The sequence below is a fragment of the Thunnus thynnus genome, chromosome 16 (assembly GCF_963924715.1).
Source record: "Thunnus thynnus chromosome 16, fThuThy2.1, whole genome shotgun sequence".
Taxonomy (NCBI): domain Eukaryota; kingdom Metazoa; phylum Chordata; class Actinopteri; order Scombriformes; family Scombridae; genus Thunnus; species Thunnus thynnus.
In genome coordinates, this window is record NC_089532.1 from 26,572,574 (window position 1) to 26,594,177 (window position 21,604).

Here is a 21,604-nt window from a genome sequence, read left to right on the forward strand (position 1 = left end):
TCATCATCAACCACACATTCAACCACATCTCATGGTCTTCATTAGTGAATGGAGCTTGCTCAGGAGTCATCAATGTGACCAAGATTTCATCCATATGTCACGACATCTAAGCCAGTTTCATCCACTGCTGAAAGCCCTAAAATCTGGCTGAAAGCTTTGAGAAACTTAGCAAAGTGGATCTTTGAGTTGAGAATATCCTGTCACTCATACAGTTCCTGAGATCAAGAAGGAACTTCCACCAGCATTGTGTTCCTCCTCATCAGCAGTAATACTGTTTAGTCACATTTTTCATATATACAGTACATGTTTACTATCACCCAGTATGTGTTCAAGGTGCAAACCAGCAATTTAATGTTGCACTTCCATACCATGATTTAAATATCCTGACTTTTAGTAACCAGTATCATGCCCCTATATTACTCCTACACCTCCCATAATGCAATCTTTCAAACTCAATGCAACCAGTTTGTGATTCAGGCTGTAATCAAAATGATTCTTTAAGCCCAAGCCAAAATGACTCAACACTGGATTTATTTTCTCAGACTTAAAAAACTTTTGCACTGCCACAGAAGACATTATACAGCTGTTTACACAGGATCAGTAGCAGTCCTCCCATTAGTAGCACATTTGATTTATGACTTTGACATGAAACATTAGTGCAGTGCTCCTTTAAGCGATGTCAAAACAATTCAGGGATTAATATTACAACTTTTGAATCAAAGAAGAAAAGAGTGGTTCCCTGCATCCAGCAGAGTCTGTGGAGCCGACAGCATCAACTCAAACTTTCAGCAGCATTTAGATCATCTGGTTGGGGATCAAAATCTCCAACAGGAACATGGAGACATTCAAAATACTGACAGAACTGAATCCTCATGGGGCGACTGTAGAGACCCAACAACACGTTTACTTAAACATTTTATAGATTTTTATTCATAAGCCTCCAGTAGAACACATTTTTCATATCTTAGTCCCACACAGGCATCATGCAGCTGATTATGAGCTCATTATCATTTGCTGCATGTGTATTCTATGCTGGATGTATTGGACCCCCCTGTTGGTTTGTTTTTATCACCTCTGACCTTTTTAAACCTTCAGTTATTGCTGTTTAGTTGCCAACACTGCTACATGCTGTCACCATTCAATAAACCTTTTCACAACATTTTATTTATTGGCAAGTCATAGTTGGAAAAGCAGAGCTGTAATTAATAAGATTAATGATGGCTACGTTCCATTTAGGTCCTCCAGTTCCAGGGTCCGGCTTACTGGCTGCCTCTACTGGGACATTTCAATTGAATTATTAATGTTATTAGTAACACCTGTGCTTTTCCTGCTGTTACAAAACCAAATGTCTACAGTGAAAAAGGCACACACAGCACTTCAGTCTTAAAACTTAATTTAAAAGGAATCATACTTTTGTATACTGCCATGATTCTTTTAATTCTTTTTAGGTAATCAATGTTTTTTATGCATTATTATCACCACTTTTAGAATTAACTTCTCCAACTTCATTGCTGCTATTGGTTTAAAATGAGTCATGTCAATGTAGTCAGAAATAGTTTTTTAAAAAGTTTGAAGGATTATAGCTAACTTCTTTTTATTACTCCCATTACTATTACTATGAATACTCTCATTATCATGACTACTGTCATTATTATAGGTATATTATGTAACTGCATTTAAAAGAAAGCACACTGAGCAGTGTTCTGTCAATATTTGTTGTAGTATTAGTTTGATAATATTCATAATCTGACTCCTTATGATTATATTTTATTTATGAATATATGTATTATTTTTTCTTCTCTTCAGCCATTGGGGTAAGTAGGTGCTGACACTGGTCCTATGTTGATAATTTGCTGAATTTTAAGAGCTTTTATTTCCTGTTATAAAGATTTAGGACAGAGATGTTTGCACATCATCTTTCAATGAGAATGAATGTAGGTATTTAATTATGGTGTGTGAATGGTGTATGAGTACTTTCAAATCCATTTATGTATGTCCATGTGCCCCAATCAAATGAAACAAAAAATGGTCACAGTGTTGTCTGTGGTAAATGTAGTAACACCAATAGGCCACAGGTTGGTGCTGTCATCCAGATTATTGATGCCATGTGTATTCTTTAAGGTAGAACAATGTCCACTGCCATGCTGCACTCACTCAGCTCCACTGCTTCAGAAAAAGCAGTTTTCCAGTAACACTGTACCCAAACACTTTTGCCCAAAGGTAAAGTAGTGCAATGACGCATTCCTCGTATCTTGCAACTTTTGTATTTCCTACATGTTTGGTCTGGTTGTTTACATGGATGGTGATGTAAACCTTTGCCATTTCCTGTCTGATCATGCCAAATCAAAAGTACACTCTGGATTTGAGTCTTCCAGAGAAATGACCCGGACTCCACCCTTCACTCCTCCACATGTAATGCAGCCAAAGTGCACTGGGATCAGCATCAAAACACCTGACTTCACTTTCCAGTTAAATTCCTCTCTAAAGGTCGGTTAACTTGGACTGGGCCAAAGGAACATTTTCACTAACACTTCACTCACTCTTCAAGGTAGACAGCAGCCTTCATAAAAACTTCCAGACTTCATAAAATAATCCCATAGAAAAATACCATGATATGCTGAAGTACAACTTTATCATTATTTTCTATTTTATTGGTGCAACTTCCTCAGCTCTTGTATTTCATGTCATCAGTTACAGCTAGTTTGCATTTGGCCTTTGTGCCCTTATGATCTGAGCTGATCTTTGGTTTCTTTTCAACCTGTTGTAAGAGTGATCAGAGAGTGTTGAGGCAAAGCAAGATTATTACCCCCAATACCCATCTGTATGGGCTAACGGAAATATTTCAAACACTTGTAAACAATAGGAATAACAAAGATGCATTTCTGGGCCTATTTTATTGTTTTGTCATTAATTTATTTTTTGAAACACTTTCAAACATAATTTAGAAATGTTTCCATGGCACCAATGCAGTTTGATAAAAGACATTGACAGAAACATATAGGCTACATAAATGTTAGCTTTAAGCTGATGACTTCCAAATAGGAAGGTGTTAGCAAATAAACTATGTATCTGGTTAGCCAACTTAATGTATTATTTATATTTAATGTACAAAACAGTAGCCTAGATAGCCAATATAGTAGCTGATTGTTGTATTGTACAATGATATAGATGCGAAATTAACGTACTAATAAGGTGACTTAAAAAAAAACACCGACCAACTAGGGCTGGAACGATAATAAATATGACAGTAGCTGACAAAAATCAACTAAAAAATAGCTAAAAACTGTATTTTTGGAAACCACTTGTCAGGACGGGAACTATCTTGCTCCGTTTAAACTCTGACTGCTTGATTCTGTCTGGCGGTGACGTCAGCCTCAGAGAAACGCTTCCAAATTACAGGACTGTAATTGGTTAATTTATTGCAAGGGGCGGGAATCACGCTTCGTGCAGTAGTGGATTGGTCAGTATACCTGTCAGTCAGCCCCCTGCCCCTGCCTCTGCTTTCACAGTCAGGTTGATGTAGAGACGGAGAGGAGAGAGGTGAAAGAGACATGCAGATGTAGCAGCAAACAACAGAAACAACTCTTTTAACTGTTTTTTCAATATTGCATTTTACTTTTTTCTACTCCGTTTATTTTTCTTTTCTTATTTTCACAGCGGTTTCGCTGCTTTACGGTCCGAGTCGTTGTAGCCTTGGCAACGTGAACAACTGTCCTGCGAAGTTTGGATCAAGTGTTTTTACCTTCAGCCGGGAAACAAACTGGATATTTACCCACTTTAACTGACTGGAATTCACTCTCTGTGCACATGGGCGCTGTTGGAAGTTTTTCGAACAGTTTTTGTCACGTTTAAACTTGTTTTTCAATTTTAAACCCGGTGTTTAAAGAAACGGAGCAGCGCGAGACAATAGTGAGAGGGGGAGAGAGGGAGAGAGCGAGCTCGTGCGGGGGGGATCGATGCCTCGCGGGGGCTTTGTTCTGTCCGGTGTGGAGACCTACCGCGAGCCTGCTGCGGATATCGATTGATTGATTGATCGGAAGCCGTTCGAGCAACCATGGATGTGACTGTGTCCGAGTTATTGGCTTCTTTCATGGAGTCACCGCTCGTGGTCTGGGTGAGTGGGAGCTGTTATTTTCTGCTCTATTAGCTGTCTCAGTTTACGCACATTTACAATTTACTAACTACCGTTCATTAACTAGTGGAAACAAAGCACTTTGACCCCTAATGCATCATTCTATAATAAGTTTCTCTTCTGCACCATTAATGTAATCATTGAGCGTTGATTCTGTGTCATACTGAAGTGAGAGGGGACATATTTCTCAATGTTAAAGCCTTACATTGAGAGATTTTTTTGATGGTGTGTTTGGGACTTTCCACATTTAATTCCCACTCTTAACTGTTTTCTGTTTCTTCTGCTTCACCGATTACATCTGGTGCACCTTAGCTCATCATTTGCCGCTGTTTCATCACCTCTTGACACTAAAATGTTGATGTTATTTAAGAATCTGTTAAACCAGATGCACTTAGTCTCCTGATGGTACATCTGTTCTGTTGAGTGAAAAAGAATGAAAGTGCTTAAACAGTCACTTGCCATTGAGTGCTGTTAGTCTTCACGGTTTTCTTCTGAGCAAGCAGAACAGCAGCTGGTTTCACTGATACATCACAGTTTCAAGCAGGGAGTGAACAAGTGATTGTAAACCTCCTGAAATGATTTTTAGACTGAACACACTGTTAACATAATATATTTGTGTTTTATGCACCTTTATCTCAATGTGGTCTGTTATGTTTGTTTTACAGGTAGTTTGAAATCCCTAACAGACTTTGTTATAGATAACAGTTTGTGTGGCCGTGTTGAAGTTCCTGCAGGCCAGCCCAGACTATGACACCCAGCAGAGCAGTCAACAGGTTGTTAACCCTGTGGTTCTTCCTGTTTCCCCGTGACCTCACATCCTGTTGACCTGACCGGTCAACCACCTATTTTTCCCGTCTTTGTTGGACACAGACGAACACAATTCACTTGGCCACACAGTAGAAAGGCGACACAGGGCAACTTTCACCTTTTCAAACTTTCTTTTCTTCTTAATGCTCATGGGTTAGAGAAATGGGCTTGAGACCAGAAGGTCACCAGTACAGTCTCTGGACCGGATTTGATCCTTGGACCGGATTTTGGGATATATCTGGGTGGGGAAAATGAAAGAGCATTGCTTGCCTTCAGCAAGGCCCTTAATCCTCTACTGCTCCAGTGGAGCTGCTCAGTGGCCAGCAGATCAGACTGTGGTTGCACTGGGCAGCTTCCAGCTGTGCAACTGTGTGAGTTTGAGCAGGGCGTTCCTGAAAAAGAGAGCATTGCTCTCAGCAAAACCTCTCTGAATAAGTGAAAACTTGAAAAAATCTAATGTGCTGTATATATTTTTAATGTCAGTAATGTTAATTTGTACAGATCATCAAAGCTGCAACCAAGCAGCAGTTATCTGTGGCTGTGTGGCCATGAAGGTGCCTTTTAAATATCTGTAAAGCCGCAGTTCCTCTAATCACTAAGTGCAGGCTCCAAGCAGGCTCTCACTGTATTGAACATCGCTCTAGAAATAAATAGTCACTATTTTCTTCTCTAGAGGTTACATATAATAGCTCATTTCACTTTTTCTAACACGTGTCTTGGGGTGATACAGAATTTGTTTCATGCTCATTTTAATGCTAGATGGATCTGACATTTTCTCTTAGGATACTGAGTCTGATTCAACTTCAACTCAGGGTATCTGCTGATAGCAAGTGCCATCTGTGCTCTTTTTCCAGAATCTGACATTTGTAGATCTCAGTATGCAGAACACGCTGGGATATTTTTTATCTTGGGTAACATGAGGTCAGAGATTGCTGCGGTGCCAGTGGAATCAGTTGAGTTGAGTTTAGTATATTAGTTTATTTAACAGGGGCCATGCACAACACAGCCGTCGGGCCAGAGTTATCTATATAGCTACTTTACATCTGCAGTCCCTGGGCAGCAAAATATCACTGAATTTAATACTGACATCTACAAAGACACGGTACTTAATGTGGATCTGTCACATCTGGCTGATGCTAGATCCACTTAGCTAAGTCAGTATTGGCCACAACATGGATCATAATGGTGCATCCTTAATGTTTACCCTAGTTTTTTTTTTTAAGCATTTAGCCATTTATTTCATTGTGACTGAAAGATACAGACAAGAAACATGAGGAGAGAGAGGGGTATAACCTGCAGCAAAAGTCCCTGGACTGAATCAAATCGAAGACATTGTGGTTTTGTGGTAGAAGAAACCCTCTGACCGACATCGTCTTTTTGACGGGTAGTATGGTCTTCATTTTGAAAACATACATTGGCACTATTTAGCCTTTAAGGTTGCGGTTCAATGCCTCAACAGTAGGGCTGTGCGATATGACAATATATTTTGTGGTGATCTACGACAGGCGGAAGTCTGGAGAGCATGCTCTATGGGGGTATGGGGTCTATAGAGCATGTGCAGTATGCATGCATCTGGGTAATTTCTTTACAGTGGGAAGTGTTTTTTTGCCTCCATGCGTCACTGAGCCCCACCGCCAACACTATATATCCAGTTCTCTTTATACATCCACTGCTGAAGCACAGTTGATTTAATGGTGACCTTTGTCCCCGCCAACCTGAAAGTCAACAACAGCAACCAAATGACCAATACATGACTAGAAACATCATTACCGAATAACGTAGGATGTCACCAGCATATTTAGTTGAAAAGAAAAACATCAAGACAGGACATTTCCAGGTGTGATGGAGTGTCTCCTCTTTTCTGTCTTTGTCTGTCTCTAGGTGCGGACGTTGGGTCCGTTGGGTCCATGTGATGACGTGGGCTCAGAGGAGCGGGTCAACATGTTTATGGAGCTGGTGAACGGCGTCTTCCTGCACAAGATCATGACACACATGTAGGTAGCGCCAAAAAAAGCGAGAGTTCCACGTTTTTATAGCATGAGTCAGTCAAATTATCCTTTGGTGTGTATTTTTTGTGTATCTGGACCTGTGTATAAGTGGTAAGTGAATACAGTGTTTCCTGTGTGTGTGCCTTTGTAAGTGTGTTTGTGCAACCACATCCTGACTCGCTGGTTTCAGATTGGAAACGTCACAGCCAGATGTGCTGCTCAGGTCTGCAGCAAGAAATACTGTGTTTTAAGATGGAGTGTGAGTTCTACCAATCAGGGTCCCTTTAGAGCTGAGCTCAGTCAGTTCCCACTGAGACTCAGGATTTCCACAGGCAGGTGTGTAGCAGGCAGGTAAGACTGTGGTGCAGCAGATAGAGACTGGATCTCCAGATATAAGGCTTTGTTCAATCTGTGCAGCTCTGGAAAAAAAAAACTGCCACTGCAACACTAACTGACAGGCATACAAGACCTCAGTGCTAGATTCTCCCTTTTTGTACTGTAAGTGAGTTGTAATAAGATATATCAAGCTTTGGCTATACAGACCATACTTGTAGGTAGGATCCATTTATTGTTGGTTTTGGTCTTTTCATGGGATTTGTTGACAATAAGTAAATTATAGAATATCACCAAACACATTGTTTAATTCTTACTGGAGTGGAAAAGCTTCTTAAAGCATTTGGACCCCAGGACACTAATACGGTCCTCATAATAATAATAATAATAATAATGAAACATACCTACGTGTTTGGAATCTAAATCTTGCTGTGTGCCCCATCCAGAGAGCCCTCTGTCCCCAATCACACCACATGTTCATATGTTAGTTATTGTCTTCAGAAACAATGATAATCATGCTATTGTTCTCCACACACTGAATGTAGGCTGGGCTGACTGGGGGGGTGATTAGGACTTGGTAGGGGTTTATGAGAAAGTGGGTTAGAGAGGAGGAGGCCAGGATGGAAGAGCTGTGAGCAATATTAAAGGAAAAGCACTCAGAGACAGTTGGCAAATCAGTCAGTCAGAGAAGCAGTCAGCTGTTAAATCAGTCAGTCTGTAAACCCGTTATTGTTTCAGACCTCTATATCGACCATAAAAGTGCAAAATAAATGTTGTTGTTTTAAATAAATAAAACAGAAGTAGAAAAGTCTGCTGCTGAAGATGTGCAGTCGAAACATTTGAAATAACTGACAGACTGAGACAGGCTGAAGTTGAGGTTGTGGTCAAAATACATTTACTGAAAGAAGCTAAAATGATGAGTAAAAATGAAACCACTGAAACAAGTTGAAATCTTGTTCATTTAAGTATAAGCACAGAGTGAAGTTACATCATTTGAAGTGAAAATGCTGAAAGCTTTTAAAATGTGGAAATGTAGGTAAAAATTAAGTTGGAAGTGTCAGTTGAAGTGTAAGCACTGAAAACTGTTTTTTTCAAGAGGAGATTTATGAGTCAGTATGGTAACACAGGAGCACCACACAAACTAGTTGTTGCATAGAGAGTAACTGCCAGTCATACATGTTGTGTAGCTAACTGAACCAACTAACGTTAGCTTTCTAGTGAGTGCCCGTATCTAAAAGGAAAAGAAATAATGTAATTTGTTTGACATATCTGACCAGACACCTGATTAAAATGCTATTAATAACTATGTGAACTGGTTTTAAATGACGTTTCACAAAAATAACACAACACACTGTAGCTCAAATTCCAAAACTTCATGGGAATAACGTCTAAATGGCTAAAGCATTGCTAAGGTTAGCAAAATTGGATATTTTCCTCTCATTCTAAAGTACAAGAATAATACTAACTCTCTGTGTATGCAGACAGAAATAAAACAAAGTAATACCCACAGTTACTAAGGATTTGTAAATCTAACCTGATATATCTTCTTGGTGACTTCCTGTTTACATAGTTGATTGAACAGCGCTACACATTCTAGCAGCTGATTTTAAGATAGACTTTACATATAAATGTATTGATGGATTTAGGAATAACTGGTACAACACACTCCAGGAGCTCAGATGGTAAGAGGCTTGTGAACAGACTTTCATTTTGCTGGCCTACCATTAAGGTGTCTTAAAGTCTGTTCACTGGTTTACATTTGCAGTAGTTTCCATTAGAGGTGAATGAGCTCCGACATCAAACTGACATCATGACAGCCATGGTAGGTCAGTCAGACAGTGTTGCCCCCCCCCTCCTCCTCTGTTCATATGCAGATCAGTCTGGCACAGGACGACATGTGGACATGTGTGGATGTGAACATAAATCCTTCTCCAGCACAATAGTTACTCTGCACTTGGGGTGTGTGTGTGTGTGTATAAATCTTTGTCTTAAATAGCCACTAATAACGTCAATCTAAGTGCTTCTTGGGTATGTGTGTGTTTGCCTCCATAGTGACCCCAGCCCAACCAATCAGAGGCTGAACAAGAATGTGAACAATGATATGGCGCTTCGCCTTCACAACCTAACTGTTCTCACCAGACACATCAGGACGTACTACCAGGTATGCATGCACACACACACACGGTGCCAACAGTGTGCTCACAAACTACGGCAACATTCATGGGTCAAACTACACTACAATAGCCAAGCAACAATCCACACTTACATGATTATATTCAGTAGTTATATCACAGCACCACAGATGTTAATTTCTTTTTTCAGCCATGCAAAAGAGTGTGAACCAACTAGTTTCAGTTTCAGTGATCTTTTTATAAACTGCTAATCAATTACTCCAGTTGCTTCATACTCATTTGTAGATGACATCTGTAGTATTTTAATGTTAGACAATTTATAGTCTCTGTCTCTGTCTGTTGTAGATGCTATTGTGATTGAATCCTCAGCTGATTTGCTTGCCTGGGAGGCAAATCATCATTGTCATGTGTATATCTTCTGACATGTCCTTATAGATCTGATGTTACAAACTTCAACGTCCCCCTCAGGCAAACACACACATATACATCCCTAAATCAAATCAGTGCGCGTGTGTGTCAGTCATGGCTGTATTGATGATGGTATACATCAGTATCGATCAACTTTGAACTTGCTGGCCAATCATCTTTTAGTATACTTGCTTAACAACCAATAATCTGCAGTGATCAATATTACCAGGAAGTGACTCAGTCCAATAGTGTGTGGGATTTTTGTCCTTCGAATTATTTAGTTGTTGTCATCAGATGACGCTACACACAGGGCACTTCTGGAGATGTGAATGTTTTCTGATGAATTAGAATTAATTTACTAAAAGAGAGTTTACAGTGAGATTTTCTCTAAGACACTTACTAACTTTCTCCAAAAGGAATGATCAAAAATGATGCTTTCTACTAAATGAATAATTTAAAGATTGAAACAATGCTGAAGTGACACCCTTGGTGCACCAGTGATGAAAGCAGTTGCAACAGGAAGACATAAGAAGATAAGTCAGTATTCAGTGACACATCTTGAAACTTGTCTTATGCTACAAAAGTCACTCACTCCACTCTGTCTGGTCTCATTGTGGCCTTTTAAGTGGAGCTGTAATTCAAGAAGGTTATGTGAAGAGGCTTGATGCTCCAGTAACATAATAACTGGTCTGTAGAAGTACTTACTCAGTAGGGCAATAGAATTTTCCTTGAAGAAAAAACTTTGTTTTTATATTTTTAAATAAAAAAAACAACAACTTTTGCGTCGCATTTCAAGCTGGAAAGTCTAATACCAACTTCCTTCAATATATTTTATGTACATTTAGGTTTCTGCTTTAGAATATTAATGACTTTGATTTCACGTCTTTGATCCCAAGGAAACAATTTTTCCTTGTCTAATAGAATTCTGAAAGTCATTATACACAAAGTCAGGGGAAAAATGAGTAGTTTTGGGTTTTTTTGCTTGTTTGTCAGGAATCTAAGCCTTCCAGTACCCTGTCTGTTGATGTGGGGAAACTAGAGGCAGACCATTTGGTGATACTCCTGCCAAAACTATGATATATGAGCTGTAGCTGTTAAACGTTTGGTCAAAATGTGACTGAATCATCCTGAACAGGAGGAGGAGGAACAGCAGAGAAGTAGATTGGGATGCAGGATCGGCTTAAAGTTTTTTCTTCACTGCAAAAACATGTTATTGAATCCATTGTTACTGCTGTGAATCCAGGCTGAACACAGCCTCACTTCATAAAGGGTTTCCATTGTGAAACAAGTTATCATCTCTTATTCTCAAGTTTGATATAGTTCAGTACTTCCTTTAGCCATCCTTCAAATTTAGAAGGTGTTACCTGTTTCCGTTTGCAGTAAAGCAGTGACAGCAGAGGTCATTTCCAGTGTGACAGGAAGATTAACACACTCATAGGGGGAGAGTGTTTTTTAAAAGATAGATTTCTAGATTGAGTGTCACTTTAAACAATCGCCTGGCTGTGCACTGTTTCTTTCCATAAGCGGAAAACTTGTCACGTAGATTAGACACTGAGAATTTTATTGTACTGAACTTTGCTTCAAAAACAGCAGTGTTGTCAAAACCAGGCAGTGACAAATGCCTGTATGCATGTGTGTGTACTGTGTTTAGTTTTTCCATGTGTTTTAATGCCAAACCCAGTGATGTAATGTGACCATCCTCTCAAAGCTAATTACAGCCGTTGGCCAGAAGCATAAATCCTGCATGTGTGTGTGCGTGTGCATCAACACAAAGCGTGTCTTTAGTATAAATCAGCGATAAGGAGCTCAGATGTAGTTGATTTGGCTGAGCTGCAGTCATGTTCTGCTGACACACACACACACACACACACACACCATCACACTTCCTCTAAGCTCTAACCCCACACAGTGCTGGGAGTTTATTGTTTTTATGTGGTTGTTGCATATAGTTGTTGGTGATTTTAATCTCTAGGAAGATTATTTAATAGCGTATCCATGTGAAATGTGTGTTAGTTGGCAGCTAAATAACACTGTGGGGTTTATGTAATAGTTTCAAATGGATGCTCAGATTTATCACACTCTTTTTTCACACCTGTTACACTATTCTTATTGGTACATACTGTGTATAGCTCTACCCAACCTCAGCCAGTCTAATCAGCCAGAATAAATGAAAACACATGTGCAGGGCCTTTTAAAACAGAGAAGTTTCAACAGCTTTTTTTTTTTTTTTACCTATTTGATCGCCCATTAATCCAGTTTATTTGGGTTGTGCTGCAAAAGTAACCCACCCAACCCCTTGTTCTAAGCCCATACATACACACAGGTACACCCACACAAGTGTTTTCACTTTTGTCTAATTGGACCTCTTCTCAGGACTGCATGTACCTCAATATAACAATGTCTTTTCTAGGGTAGCTCTGCCCAGCTTCATCCTGAGACAGTGAGTGAAAACACCTGTGTGACTGTGCAGGGCCTTTTAAAATAAAGCTTTGAGGAAAGTGCTGCATGTTGTGTTTTACAAAGAGAAAAGTATGAAGCTCATCACACCATTTTCATACAGGTGGTCAGCAGGTGTCTGAACAGTCTGACCATCTATCCATTCACTAAACTGCAGCTACAGTGCAGAACTGTCAACACCACAGTATCATTCAAGGGCTGTCAGTCACATATCATTAAGATTGATTTAACATTATCAGATTTGATCAGCAGTTTGTCATTATTATGCTAAGATATCTTATTAGTTTGAGCTAAATATGAGCATGGAAGTTCATTCTTGACCTTAGACATCAGAGTTGAGACTATTTTGTCACACATACTGTACTAAGTAGTTTTTTTCTGGAGTGTTCAACCACATTATCATTGTCTTGGTCTCGAGACAAGTTGGTCATTATGCTTGGTGCATGTCTGATACTATGCTTTTATCTTCAAGAAGGCTTTTTCCCGGAATGTCGATCGTTATCTGTTAAATAAATTCATTGATGGACTTATTCGGCTTCTTCTCTACCTTTTTTTTGAGGCTCTGCGTGCCGCTGATACAGACCTTGAGATGTATTTATGGAAAATCATCTCAATTCAAATTGGTCAGAAAAACAGTAGGATATTTTCTCTGAATCCTTTAGCCCTACCAAAACAAAGAGTGTAATTATTTGGTTTTTAGTGTCCCAGTAACAGAATTCGGCATAACATGAATCATGTAGAGTTGTTCTCATACCGATACCAGTATTGGAAATGCCTCTGATACTGCCTGAAATGCTGGATCGGGTATCGATGAGTAAGCGCACCAATACCACGTAATTTATTGATAAACTTTAAAATAGTTTCACATTGGAAAGTCCCACCAGTAAAAAGGCAATGTGTACAGTATGCAAGGCTTTAGTTTCGAGGGGTGGCACTAGTGTTGCCAATTTCAACACCAACAATCTTATAAAGCATTTGAAGACGCATCACATGAAAGATAGCAATCATATCACATCCATACAGGGTCAGCAGTATGCAGCTGTTAAAATGTTTTTTTAATGCAGTAGTATTGGACCAGTACTCGGTATCGGCCGATATGCAAGTTCAGGAATCGGTATTGGGAAGGAAAGAATAGTATTGGATCTCTTATCATGTATGTATCTCATGCACACATGCAGGTCAGACACAATAAAGATCACATCTGCTGCTCACTCAGTTTCAGTTTGTGTGTGTGTGTGAGTGTGTGTGTGTGTGTGTGTGTGTACGCTCTGTGAAGTGGGTCATTCTGGGTAGTATGGGGTTAATCTGTCCATGATGGTTAATCTCTAACCACAGTCAAATACCCTGGCCTCAACACACACGTGCATGCACATACCTTATAGTATAACCTTAAGTCAATGAGTTATGAACCTTAGAGTGTCACTTAGTTTAGATCAAAATACACACACACACACACACACACACACACACACACACACACACACACACCATACCCAGCTGTTCATACGGCACTAGGCGTTGGCTTTCTCCTAATTAGATGATGTCCCAGCAGACACAGAGGCTGGTCCAGTGAATCCTCTTGGTCTCCCCAGTGACAAAGCGCTAACCGTGTGTGTGTGTGTGTGTGAGAGGGGAGGGGGGGGGGTGTCTGTCACTTCCCTTCTGTTCCCTCTCTATTGTACAGAGAACAGTAACCTGATATCACAAGCTCTGAATTATTCTAAGCTATTAACACTCTTGTTTTCCATCCAACTGGTCCGACCAAGTGCTGTAACAATCAGCATTATTAATCAGCATTAATTAATTTGATCATTTTATCAACAGAAATTTAATCAAAGACTATTTAAACAGCAAAAATAACATTTACTGGTTGCAGCTTCTTGAATGTGAGGATTTGCTTCTTTTCTTAGTTTAATATCACTATGAATTTGAACAGCGCTGCAACTAGCAATCATTTTCATTATTCATCAATAAATTAAATTCGATTGATTTATGAATAGTTAAAACCTAATCATCACATTAAACGAAGAAAAGCAGCTAACTCACATTTGAGAAGCTGGAACAACAAAATGTTCAATATTTTTTGCTTGAAAAATGACTATCAAACTATGAATGAAACTATTAATTGATGATCTAAATACTGTATCTACTAAAGAAAGGAATCTCTGTATGTCTGTATGTCCTTCACGCATCTCTTCAACCATTCGTCCGATGGACTCCACACTTTGCAGATACATTGCTGGGGAACAAAAGGAGTGCAGTGTCGAATTTGGTGAAATTTGGACACGCAATATGTTTAATTTGAATAAACTTTGAATAAACCAGTGGTCAGCGAGTCACTCTGCTCTGTGTTTGGGCAAGTCGGAGCTTCAGGGCTCTACCGACTGACTCCGTCATGTCGGGGAGAGAGCAGAGACGAGACACAACACGAGACAGGGAAAAGTAGACAGTGAAAACAGAGCTTTTATTAAAGAATGGACAGTCTTACCCTGTGTCTAGACAGAAAGTGTGTGTTAGCCGCATGTTTAGTAGATCATCAGCAGCAGCGAGTCACTACACTGCAGGCATTCAGGTACATTGTTGAGCGTAGTTCACCCACATTTTGGAAGCGCCATTACACAATGACTGTAGTTATACACATAAAACAAACTAAATACTTTCACGGGAAGTCCGAAACCAGTTTGTCTCATATTCTTTGAGACTGTGGTGATTCTGTAGTGCCATTACAGATAAAGGACAAATCTTTTAGCAAACATATCATGAGCAGCACGTTTAGCAGATCATCATCAGCAGCAAATGAACTGTTGTGTCTACACAGGAGACATTCAGTACATGGTTGAGCATAGGTTACCCGCAAACATACCCACTCAAATCTGAACTGAAGGGACAGAATATAGGAACTCCTACAGTCAGGGAGGTGCTCCCCTCTACCCAGACAAAAAAAATCTGTCAAGACTGAAGACCAGCCCGGCAAAAAGACCACACTGCTGAACACAAGCCATCTGTGAAACCAGCTGCCTACATCCAGAGGAAAGAGAGAAACCCCAACCTGTGGAGGAAGAACCTCCAAGAGGGGAGCAACCTCGTGTACTGCCAGGCACTTGACAAGGCCGATTATCCTGCCATGCTGGGAAGATATTATATATATATATATAATATTTTAAATAGGGTCAGATGAGACAGGAGTTGGGCAAGGTTGGTCATTCAAAAGGGCCAGAGCCTGCCACAGCACCTCAAGAGGTAGAGCCTGCAGCTGAATTAATAGCTGAATCAGAGCTCACTGTGACAGCAGAGCAAGAACCTGCAAGTCAGTCCAAAGACCCAGTGTGGAGGCCTATTGTGAGCAGACCAACCAGGCTCTGCTCCAGATCCCTGAGCTTGAGTTTCAGTCGATCACAGGAGAAAAGGAGGAGCAGATCTCCAAACTGGTCAAGGAGAAAGAAGCCCTGCTTAGAGCAATTGAACAAATTGCTGGACACACAAACAAAGGAGGCAAACCTCCGGCACAGATTTCTTATAGTTGAGCTTTCCAAATAGAGAGAGACAAAAAGGGAAGCTTCACATAAAATCAGACCATTAGAGAAGGCTCTGGAAGCTGAGAGGAAACAGCGGAAAGAGATTGGGATGATTTTGGCCCAGCTGATGTGGGAAACTTTCAGAATTCAGGCTACCCAGCCCAGGCAGACAAGGACCTGCAGCGCCAAAGACACCAGTGGGAGGAGGACAGGTCCTGTCTCCTGGCCAAGCAGCAGGATGAAACCTCCAGTTTAATGGAAGCACTGAACCAGGCTAAGGAGGACCTGGAGAATGAGACGCGCCAGTGGAAGGAGGAAAAGTCCTTTCTCTTGGAGTCTCTCAATAACGACAAGAAGACCCATGAGGACGAGGAAGGAGCCAGCAGTGGCTTGATGATCTGATCTGGAGAGGCAGATGGATGAGACCGAAGTCCAAGAGCTCAGGAAGCCCAAGAAGAAGATTCCTCCAATTATTCAATTGAACTGGATCTCTCCATGCTACACCTCCCACCACCACACCACCCAACCTCATCATGCACTTAAATCCTCCTACACATGGTTCACCCAAACTACACCTACAACACCAAACCTCAACCACTAACTCTACTCCATTAACCCCGACTCCCCATTACCCCTAACCTCCCCTTTACCTTTTCCCTCTTATTAAATGCATACATATATGAATTGCATACATTTCATATATGCATGCAATTCCTAATTCCTATTATCTGAGTTTGCGTGTGTGTGTATATCCCCACACATACATACACACACACACAAACCCCCCTTACTCTGACACTTTTACACTAGTTAATTAAATAATAGTTTTTTTCTGGTCACCAGATAAAATTACTTACTTTAAGACTGGGGATCTGATAACTTGTGACATTTCCTATGATTTTTGATTCTTTACATGCTAATAAGTTATTTTAAAAAAGTATATATAAGGGTATATTCATGGATAATAGAAACATTTGTCAGTTGAGCCTCACTGATGTTTGTACCCACTTTGACACTAATATTAAAGAGAGAAATCAGGGGACACATATTCAGAGTGTAACACCACTGTGTGCAACGCTTGTCAAAACAACCTCTTTTATTTATTTGATAAATAAATGAAACATGTCTGAATATGAGACATTTTTTGAAAGCCTCACACCACCAGCCTCAGTCAGTGACCAGATGATCAAACTTATTTTTTTGAGTGAGAGTGTCTGTAATACTTCCACAGTGTCCGAGTGTACGACAGCTCTTACATTGAACCTTGTGAAACTCCGGCTCTTGTGAAAGACATTGTCTTGCTGTGTCGTAAGTTGAGCATAATTTGCTCTCCTTTGCTCGCCCCCTTTCCCCTCTCACTTTACCCCTCCTTGGTTGCCGTGGGAACTGCAGAACAAAGCCTTGAGCTTACATGGGATGTTTTGAACTCCATATCCTCTGGCCTACTTTGTACACAAAACACACACCCTGGTAAGGTGGACTGTAATATTCAGCGTATGGGCATTGACCCTGGTCAGACACGTTGACAAGTGTTTTATTGTCTCAACTAACTGTCAGGAAGGACTGCTGCTGACTGTGTGTGTGTGTTTATGTGCAGGAGGGGTGAGGCTTGACCGTTAGGTTACCAGAGAATTTAGGGTTATCTTTCGGTTTGATCTAACTCGGCGTGTTATGTTTGAGTGTGTGTATGTATGCGTCATCACCTCTTTGAATGGTTAGAGGGCAACAACTGGCTTACAGGGGAGAGACAGAGTGCTAATGTTCCCTGTGTCAAGAGAAGAAAAGAAAGAAAGGAAAGAAGAGGAGTTACTATGGAGGAAGGAATGAGCCTTCACTTTGTCTCCCTGTTTGTGTCTGACTTCCTTTGAAAACTCCGAGCCCTCCTAACAGTTCACTAACTGTTTCCCAGCATGACGGTATATATACTCAGGATTTCTGTCAGCAGCTGTCATTCAACCTGAAAAGACTGTCGCAAGCTTTAGCTCTGCTAATTCACAAACTAGTATTATCAAGAGCCAATTAGTTATTTTTAGCAGGAGGTCTTTTAATATTTTACAGGAAAATTGTTACATCTGATGCAAACCTAGATAGACAGATTTGTAGAAAAATGAAATGAAAGTAAAGTGATGAATTCTTTTCCCTTCATAAAATGCATTATGTTGGTTTTACTGTAGCTGCAGTATTTCACAGAATCTTTCATAAAGCACAAGGCTACTTATCGTCTGTTCTTCATTGAGATTTAACCACATTTGTAATTAACTAACAATTATTTTCATTATCAATTAACCTGACAGTTATTTCCTCATTTAATTGATTAGTTGTTTTGATATATAATGTCAGAAAATGGTAAAAAATGTTGATCACTGTTTCCCAAAGCCCAAGGGTACGTCCTCAAATGTCTTCTGTCCCGACCAACAGTCCACAACCCAGATGTTTGCTGTCATAGAGGACTAAAGAAATCAGAAAATATTCACACGCTGGAATCAGAGAATTTGGACATTTTTTCTTAAAAAATGACTCCAAATGATAATCAATTATCAAAATAGTTGGTGAATATTTAATAGTTGGCAAATCAATTGATCAACTAATTGTTGCAGCTCTAATATAATGTTGTTACTGCCAAGTTTTTTTGATTTCAATCCCATTTGTCTGCCTCTTAGTTAGTGGAATCATTCTTAACAGAATTCAGTACAATCTGATGCAAACTAAGCAGGAAATGATCAGCTTTTTGCTCTGCGTTGCACCACTTTGATGCAACTGTAAACCTTTGTTTTGCTCCTGACTCCTGAAATGTGAAGCATATAAAAACACCTTTTCCTTCAATTCCTTGTAATTTCCTCAGTAATTGCCGTTCCTACTCCTACCTGACCAGATTTTCCACCATTTAGTTTTCCACAACACTTTTTCATTCCTACAAATTTCATAAAAATTCATCCAGTCTTCACCAAATTTCGGTATATGTGAACAACCCTGAGTAATACCCTGTCACAGTTAAACAGTCTGTGTCTTATATCACAGTGTCACCAGGATGCCTGACAGCTGTGAAAGTGAACTGTAATTAGCATGTTTCTGCCAGCTTTTCTTCTTCAGTGTGTCATAAGTCAAAATCCAGTTTACTGTCTTATGTTATCCCAGTATAAAGTAGTACAAGTGCTCTCCAGTCAGAGAGCTTAGTGTGTGCCTGTAAAGCCCATTGAAACAGTTAATGTGACATTGAGCTGTACGCATACAGTACCAGTCAAAAACACTTTCTAATTCAAATAAACAAGAAGATGTGTCAAACTTTTGACTGGTACTGTAAGTTTGACTCGAGTTAACTGAAATGAACTTTTAAAGGCATCGGAAGCAGATAGTTAAGAGGAGAGGAGCAGGATGTGATTTGGATTTTAAAGCGGTCGAAGTGGAGAGAAAGTTGTGGAGCTCAGCGGCTCAGTTAAAGTCAGATCTCCTGTTAGCTGTCACCATTTTATTGATCTCGGATTAGAAATGTGAGCCCAGTGTGTTAGTGGGCCATGGATTTAGGCCTTATGTGTGTGTGTGTGTGTGTGTGTGTCTAAATGGGTCAGTGTAGCAGCACATATTGATCTCTTGTCAGTTTTAAGTGTTAGATCCTGCTGGTGATGTTGCCGCAGGAGAATATCTATAGATCTGAGCTAGCAATAGTACACACGCACACACTCTTGGTGAAGTTCACATTGTGTTAGTGTTCAGTTTGTGTAGACTGAAAAATAAAACATGCACCAAAATAATACCTGCATATTTCTCACAGTAAATGAGAAAAGATACACATTTAACAGCTGACAACTATTACATGTATGTTGATGTATTATTATTATGTAATGTTGTGGAAGTCTGTCTGTCAAACAACCAGCTGATGTAAAGAGTTTGCAAGAATTGAGTATTGGTGACTAGTAGCATTGATCCATCGTTAACATCTGATTCACAAATTTCTAAAAAAAACACTACAGTAGATTTATTAAAGGCTGTTTGTGTTCCACTGACTAAGATTCTCAATGTCTTTATGAGTTGTCCCCAACTACTACTGTCATACATCAGACAGAAAGTAGAGCAGCATTGATTTTAGAGGTGACGTCATCTTCTAAACGGCCATAGTTAAAGATGATCCTCTGGGAAAGACCCGTTCTCCATCTTGTCCATTGTTTTGTCATTTACGAGTGCGCTTTACCACTATTAAGTGCAGACAAACCTCCTGTGCATCCTGCGACCTTGTGGTCCTTTTCTAAGTGATATGTTTTCCCCAGGAGAGCCGTCTTTGCAACAGCACCTCCAGCATCTGTGTTCCATAATGCTCTCATGTTCATGCAGCTTCTACTGACAAAGCTATCAAAGCCACACAGACAGTTCTGCCTGAGCTAGTGTGGGAAACGTAGGCCATAGCAACACTAAGGTCAACAGTGGTAACATTGTTTCAGTTATTGCAAGCTTGAAATAATCAACACTTGATTATTTGGATGGATTATGTCCATGTAAACATAACTTCTGTTTGTTAATAAGAAAGCTCCACAGGGCATCTTTAATGGCAGGTACCGTTTAAAACTAATGACAAACATTCACTTGTTAATATTAGCATTAAAGCTAACACACAGCTGAGCTGAAGTACAACTGTTTGTTGAGTCCAGCTTAGAGTAAATAGATTAGCACCAAGTCTGACATTGTAGAGGTGAGCCTGACAAACATGTTCACTCCTCTGGTGCCGCCGTTAGACCAAATGTTACACTTTTTGTCCCACTCGTGCAAAGAATCTAAAGACTTCACTCTCACTTGCTCTAGCAGAGTATCTTCAGCGGTTAGTTAATGGGTTTCTTTGACATCATCTGTCATGTTTTTGTATGAAACTAAAACTTAATGTCAATGCTTCCAGACTGGCCATAGGTTTCAGCTGCTCTACCTTAAAGACATTTGGTAGTCAGCTCACATGTTTTATTCACACCGTACTGTGTGTGTGTGTGTGTGTGTGTGTGTGTGTGTGTGAGAGAGAGAGAGGGGGGGGGGGACTGTTCGGCTATCACCTTACCTGCTGGTGTATAGGCCAGTGTAAGAGTATCTGCAGGTATTACACTACCTGGACGTTGTCCCTGCAGCTCAGCTCAGTTGTAACGGTCGTGTAAGCTGAGAGTGCATTTATTTGACTGGTTAGCAGGTGACACTCTAGATCAGAGACAGCCCTATACCTCATGAAGCTATGGCAATGACTGAATAGCAACACTATTACGGGTCACATGTGGACTTTGGGAAGGTGTGTATGAGACAGTATGCAGGTGTGTGTGAGCATTATTCCAGCCCGCCCTTCCCTGCTGACAGTCACTTCCCTTCTCTAGAAACACTCAGAGTCAGCACACACACAGACACTCCACACCTCCATCAGTACATTTCCCTTCTCCTCAGCCAGAGGTAATCATCATGTCACCTCCCATGAGTCCTTTTCTCTAAACCTAATGTCTTCCTATGTGACCTTAATCCCCTCATGTTTCCTCATTTCAAAACAAACAGCTCCTCTGCCTCTCCAACACTCTTAGCGTCAGTGCATTTGATTCATTACAGTTAGCTGGAGTTTATTTGTCTGGCATAAACATAAAATATTGAATTTTCTTGTCCCGTCTGGACAATCAGGTGTGTTTTTGGGAGGCAGGAGGAGAGGATATTCTGGAATGGAAAGTATTCCCTCCTAGCGGGCCGTTTCTTTCCTGAGTCGCACATACACTCACACACTCTCTTTGTCGACAGCGGTGTGTTTCCTGTTGGCTGCTCGCCTGTGCACACATGCACACACACACAAACACGTAGGCACACATGTCTGGGTCAGTTGGAAGC

The 21,604-nt window shown here is 40.3% G+C and overlaps 1 protein-coding gene across 2 annotated transcripts in view; it reads left to right on the top strand.

The window, feature by feature from the left end:
* Positions 1-3,496: 3,496 nt before the first annotated feature.
* Positions 3,497-21,604, top strand: part of ccdc88c (coiled-coil domain containing 88C) — a 46,156-nt gene continuing 28,048 nt past the window's right edge. For both annotated transcript variants that reach the window (XR_010931750.1, XM_067613334.1), the window contains exons 1-3: positions 3,497-4,114; positions 6,821-6,933; positions 9,313-9,421. Coding sequence is in view for 1 of the 2 variants with exons in the window: in XM_067613334.1 (XP_067469435.1) it covers positions 4,055-4,114; positions 6,821-6,933; positions 9,313-9,421 (282 nt within the window). In the remaining variant the exon portion in view is untranslated. The remainder of the gene's footprint in view (positions 4,115-6,820; positions 6,934-9,312; positions 9,422-21,604) is intronic.